Here is a 6,522-nt window from a genome sequence, read left to right as displayed (position 1 = left end):
CCCCGGGAGTGTGTCAATATGGACAGGGGGACCAGGGAGTGTATCAATATGTTCAGGGGGTCCCAAGAAATGGGTCAATATGGACAGGGGGTCCTAAGGAATGTGTCAATATGGGCAGGGGTGTTTCCGGGAATGTGTCAATATGGACAGGGGGTCACCGGGAATGTGTCAATATGGACAGGGGTGTCCCCGGGAGTGTGTCAATATGAGCAGGGGGTCCCCGGGAGTGTGTCAATGTTGTCAAGGAGGTGAGAGTGAGATAGTGTGTGAATTGCTCAGAACATGTAACAAAGGGTCAGGCAAAGACCTGAAACAATGACCTTTTTTCCTTCCTCTCACTCTCCCCACCGATGCCCGACCATCCAGTGTTTCCAGCATTTCTCCACTTTCATTTCAGATTTCCAGCACCTGCAGTGTTGTCAGTCAAAGCCTCCCCCAGCAATGAAACACAAACTCACGGGGAATATGTTCTCGCAGGAGGGGTTGAGGGTCAGTCTGCCCACTGCTGCTAATTAAAGCTACACAGAGCCTGCACTAATGATCAGGGTGCTTCCCCCCTTCTCCCCCGCCTCCCTCCGGGGACTCCAGAGAGATTATATCAGGCAGGCCGCAGGACGGCACTGGTTCCGAGTCACGTCTCCAGCAGCCTCCTGCCTGGAAAGCAGCCCTTCAAAAGGACTCGCTCCCAGACCCCCAACACACACTTCCGAGTCACAGTCAGAGCAGCAAGCCGCGCATTCAGAACCCCCACCTCGCAGCGACATCGCCCCGATGGGCAAGGGACAGGCAGCAAGCATCAAACGGGCGTGCCGGAGAGACGGGCCAGCGAGACAAGTCAGCGCAGGTGAGGCAGCGCCAAGGCTGGGCAGCTCAGAGCTGGCTCAAGGTAACGGTGAGCAGGGAGCTGTGGGATTGTCGTTAAAAACCCCCAACTGGTTCAGGGATGGAAACCTGCCGTCCTTACCACCGTCTGGCCCCCACCAGACCCCCAGCAATGCGGTTGACTCTTAACTGCCCTCTGAACTGGCCCAGCAAGTCACCGCCACCTTCTCGAGGGCCATTCGGGATGAGCCTCATCAGCACCATCCACATCTCCGAGAGTTAATAAATAAAAGACGACCCCCCCCCCCCACCCCGTGGTCGGACCGGACCCCCTGCGGACTCACCCCCCCCCACCCAAGGTCTGACCCCACTGCCGACTCCCAGCAACATGACCAATGGTGAAAGGTCAGAGTACTCGGTCTGGAGGGGAAGGTTCAGGAGACGGAAGGTGAGGTGACTGGAGGCTTGGGCGAGCAGCTAGCGTTTGCAGGCGGAGGAAAGATGGGATCGCACTAGAGGGGGAGCAGAGGAGAATTACAAGAACGTTGCCTGGACTGGAGAATTTTGGCTATGAGGAAAGATTGGGGTTTGTTTTCTTTGGAATCGATGAGGCTGAGGGGAGACCTGATTGAGGTGTATAAAGTTATGAGGGGCCTCGATAGCGTGGATAGGAAGGACCTGTTTCCCTCGGCAGAGGGGTCAACAACCAGGGGGCATAGATTTAAAATAATTAATAGAACGTTTAGAGGGGATTTGAGGGGAAATGTCTTCACCCAGAGGGTGATGGGGGTCTGGAACTCACTGCCTGAAAGGGTGGTAGAGGTAGAAACCCTCACCACATTTAAAATATACTTGGATGTGCACTTAAAGTGTCGTAACCGATAGGGCTACGGACCTAGAGCTGGAAAGTGGGATTAGGCTGGATAGCTCTTGGTTGGCCGGCACGGACATGATGGGCCGAAATGGCCTCCTTCCGTGCTGTAAATTTCTATGATTCAGTGAAGGGAGAGGGGTCTAGCGAAAGAACGAGTGCAGGGCAGTGAGGACTGGTGACTCCGCCGTTGATAGTGGTGGAGTGGGGGTGGGGGAACGAGAGGCTGGGTCACACCGCAGCCCAGTCAGAAGGGCAGAGGGTGTGTGCCGAGACGCAGGATTGGAGGAGGTTGCACTCATAGGATGGGGCGAGACTGCGGAGGGCTTCGGAAACAAAGGCTTTGATCAATGACTGGGAGCCGGGAGAAAATAAAGGCAAAATGCGGCGGAGTTTGCTGGAAATTTGAAATAAAAACAAAATGGTGGAGATACTCAGCGGGTCAGGCAGCATCTGTGGAGAGAGAGAGAGAAACGGAGTCAACGTTTCAGGCCGATGACCCGTCGTCAGAACTGGAAGACGTTAGAGATGAAATACCCCGTTTATCCCGGGAAAATTGCTTCAAATCGGTTCGTCTCGAACATCTTGCAGTTCTGACAAACGGCCATTGCCCTGAAACGTTAACTCTGTTTCTCACTCTCCACATAGGCTGCCTGACCCGCTGATCATTTCCAGCACTTTCTGAGGTTAAAGCAAAGGACTTACATTTCGACAGCACCGTTTCCCAACCTCGGGACGTCCCAAAGCACTCTACAGCCAATGAAGTAGTTTATGAAGTGTAGTCACTGCTGTAATGTGGGAAACGCGGCAGCCAGTTTGCGCACAGCAAGCTCCCACAAACATCATCTGTTTTGATGCTGTTGGTCGAGGGATAAATAGTGGGCAGGACACCGGGGAGAACCCCCTGCTTAGTTGTGGGTTTGGAGATAGGGGGACGGCCTGCACTGGGTATTGCCACTCAGCTCAAGGAAACCATGGGCACACGCAGGGCTCCTGGTGTCAGCCGGGCCTTAGTTGGCGACACACTCGCCTTCGGAGTCAGAAAGTCGTGGGTTTAAGCGTCAATTTAGAGACTCGCACACAGACGGGAGGCCAGACGGGACGTCCCCTCGGTTTAATGCCTCATTTGAAAGACGGCACCTCTGACATTGCCGCACTCCCCCAGCACTGCAGTGGGAAGGTCGGCCTAGATTTATGTGCTCGTGTTTCCAAGTGGGGCTTGAGCCCACAACCTTCGGACTCAGAGGCAAGTGTTGCCCACTGAGCCTGTTGTTGCATTGTTCAACATAATTCATAGAAGGAGGCCATTCATCTGTCCTGGCTCTTTGAAAGACCTCTCCAATTAGACCCACTCCTCCCGCTCTTTCCGTGTAGCCCTGCAAATTTTTCCTTTTCAAGTATTTATCCAATTCCTGTTTATAAGTTATTATTGAATCTGCTCAAAAACATAAGAAATAGGAGCAAGAGCAGGCCATACAGCCCCTCGAGCCTGCTCCGCCATTCAATAAGATCATGGCTGATCTGATCATGACTCAGCTCCACTTCCCTGCCCGCTCCCCATAACCCCTTATTGTTTAAGAAACTGTCGATTTCTGTCTTAAATTTATTCAATGTCCCAGCTTCCCACAGCTCTCTGAGGCAGCGAATTCCACAGATTTACAACCCTCAGAGAAGAAATTTCTCCTCATCTCAGTTTTAAATGGGCGGCCCCTTCTTCTAAGATCGTGCCCTCTAGTTCTAGTCTCCCCCATCAGTGGAAACATCCTCTCTGTATCCACCTCGTCAAGCCCCCTCATAATCTTATACGTTTCGATAAGATCACCTCTCATTCTCCTGAATTCCAATGAGTAGAGGCCCAACCTACTCAACCTTTCCTCATAAGTCAGCCCACTCATCCCCGGCCCTTTCAGAGCGCATTCCAGAACACAGCAATTCACTGCGGAAACAAAAAAAATTCTTATCTTGCCTCTGGTTCTTTTGCCAATGATCTTGTTACCGACCTGCCCACCATTGTAACCAGTCTATGCTCCCTGGTTATTGATCCCTCTGCTAAGGGAAATAGTACTTTCCTATCTACTCTATCTAGGCTCCTCAATTTTATACACCTCAATTAAATCTCCCCTCAGCCTCCTCTGTTCCAAAAGAAAACAACCCCAGCCTATCCAGTATCTCCTCATAGCTAAACTTCTCCATTCGTGGCAACATCCTCGTAAATCTTCTCTGTACCCCTCTAGTGCAATCACATCTTTATCATCAATATCAACATCCCTGGTACCATTCTAGTAAATCTCCTCTGTACCCTCTCCAAGGCCTCGACATCCTCCGGAAGTCTGGTGCTTAGAACTGAAAACAATACCAAATCTGAGGCCTAACCAGTGTTTTACCATAATTTAACACAACTTTTATACTCGTGCATTGCAACAGTGACGGCATTTCAACTCTGTAAAGCTGTAAAGTGCTTTCTGACAGTCTGAGAACATAAGTAATAGGAACAGGAGTAGGCCATACAGCCCCTCGAGCCTGCTCTGCCATTCAATAAGATCATGGCTGATCTGATCATGGACTCAGTTCCACTTCCCCGCCCGCTCCCCATAACCCATTATCCCCTTATCGTTTAAGAAACTGTCTATTTCTGTCTTAAATTTATTCAATGTCCCGGCTTCCACAGCTCTCTGAGGCAGTGAATTCCACAGATTTACAACCCTCTGAGAGAAGAAATTTTTCCTCATCTCAGTTTTAAATGGGCGGCCCCTTATTCTAAGATTATTCCCTCTAGTTCTAGTTTCCCCCATCAGTGGAAACATCCTCTCTGCATCCACCTTGTCAAGCCCCCTCATAATCTTGTACGTTTCGATAAGATCACCTCTCATTCTTCTGAATTCCAATGAGTAGAGGCCCAACCTACTCAACCTTTCCTCATAAGTCAACCCCCTCATCTCTGGAATCAACCGAGTGAACCTTCTCTGAACTGCCTCCAAAGCTAGTATATCATTTCTTAAATATGGAAACCAAAACTCCAGGTGTGGCTTCACCAATACCCTGTATAACTGTAGCAAGACTTCCCTGCTTTTATACTCCATCCGCTCTGCGATAAAGGCCAAGTTACCATTGGCCTTCCTGATCACTTGCTGTACCTGCATACTATCCTTTTGTGTTTCATGCACGAGTGCCCCCAGGTCCCGCTGTACTGCAGCACTTTGCAATCTTTCTCCATTTAAATAATAACTTGCTCTTTGATTTTTTTTCTGCCAAAGTGCATGACCTCACACTTTCCGACATTATAATCCATCTGACAAATTTTTGCCCACTCACTTAGCCTGTCTGTGTCCTTTTGCAGGCTTGTTTGTGTCCTCCTCACTCATTGCTTTTCTTCCCATCTTTGTATCATCAGCAAACTTGGCTACGTTACACTCAGTCCCTTCTTCCAAGTCATTAATAGATTGTAAATAGTTGGGGTCCCAGCACTGATCCCTGCGGCACCCGAGGTCGTGAAAGGTGCTATATAAATGAAAGATCTTGCTTCCTTGCTTTACTCTATGCCTCTATTTATAAAGCCAAGGACCCTGTATGCCTTTTTATTTAAATAGCCTGATCGACTTATTCTGCCACCTTCAAAGATTGGTGTATGTGAACCCCCAGGTCTCCCTTGTTCCTGCACCCCATTAAAATTACACCATTTAGTTTACGACGATACCATTAAATTCTGATTTATATTTAAGGTGATGACACGTTGACCGACAAGGGGAAGACAAAGGTGCTCGGACCAGCTCGCTCCGACAGCCCGCTGAAGGGCCCTACCAACGGCGGATGACCTCGGGCACGGCACACAAAATGGCGTCTTTCACCAGCGCGACCACCGATCGGGCAAACGCCACGCCCACAGACCGCGCCCCCCCCCACAACCTTCCCTACGCGCTGGCGGAGCTGGGGATCGCGGCGGCCTCCACGGCGGGGAACGCGCTGGTCTGCGCCGCTGTGCTGCGGGACCGCCGGCGGCGAGACCGCCGTGCTGCCGGAACGCCACCAACTACTTCCTGGTCTCGCTGGCCGCGGCGGACATCGGCGTGGGCGCGCTGGCCGTGCCCGGCGCCATCCTGAGCAACCTGGGCCTCCCCCCGGCACAACTTCCACCCTGTGCCTGCTGATGCTCTCGGTCCTGATCGTGCTGACGCAGAGCTCCACCTTCGGCTTGCTGGCCGTGGCGCTGGAGCGCGGCGTGGCCATCTTCCGCCCGCTGCGCTACCCGGCCACCGCGACGCCCAGAAACCCCGGCGCCACCATCTGGCTCCTGTCCTTCCTCATCGGCGTGGTGCCCCTGATGGGCTGGCACAAGCCCCCGCCGGCCGCCGCCTCTTCGTCACGGTGATGGGCATGAGCTACATGGTCCACTTCAACTTCATCGGCTGTGTGTGGGGCCCGCTGGCCGCCATGTTCGCCCGCATCCTAGCAGAGGTGCAGCGGCTGGTGCGCAGGGCGGCGGGCAAAGGGGGGGGGGGGGGGGGGGGTCGGAGGAGGACAGCCGGCTCCCTCTTCCTGGTGCTGGCCCTCTTCGCCCCCTGCTGGGTGCCCCTCCACGTCATCAACTGCGTGCTGCTGCTTGCCCGGTCCCCCTGCCGCTCCTGCTGGCCGCCATCGTCCTCTCCCACGCCAACTCCGCCGTCAACCCCGTCCTCTACGCCTTCAAGATGAAAGCCTTCAGGCGCGCCTTCAAGGCCATCTTCGTGTGCCGTCGCCGCTCGCAGGTGGGGCCCCGACGTGAGGGCAGACTGACACCCCACTGACCCCGCTCCCCCCCCTCCCACTCTTGCCAGCACCAAGCAATGTTCCGT

General features: G+C 53.1%; 2 protein-coding genes across 2 annotated transcripts in view; one reads left to right on the top strand and one right to left on the bottom strand.

Moving 5' to 3' along the window:
- Window positions 1–6,522, bottom strand: part of parp1 (poly (ADP-ribose) polymerase 1) — a 116,971-nt gene that overhangs the window by 91,381 nt on the left and 19,068 nt on the right. The window lies entirely within an intron of this gene.
- Window positions 5,501–6,474, top strand: adorb1a (adenosine receptor B1a). The gene is given in 5 exon segments (XM_070884623.1): window positions 5,501–5,701; window positions 5,704–5,820; window positions 5,823–6,039; window positions 6,042–6,287; window positions 6,290–6,474. Coding segments are annotated over 5 exon segments (966 nt in total).

Source organism: Pristiophorus japonicus, chromosome 7, assembly GCF_044704955.1.
Source record: "Pristiophorus japonicus isolate sPriJap1 chromosome 7, sPriJap1.hap1, whole genome shotgun sequence".
NCBI classification, from domain to species: Eukaryota; Metazoa; Chordata; class Chondrichthyes; family Pristiophoridae; genus Pristiophorus; species Pristiophorus japonicus.
This window is presented reverse-complemented; position numbering and strand designations above follow the sequence as displayed.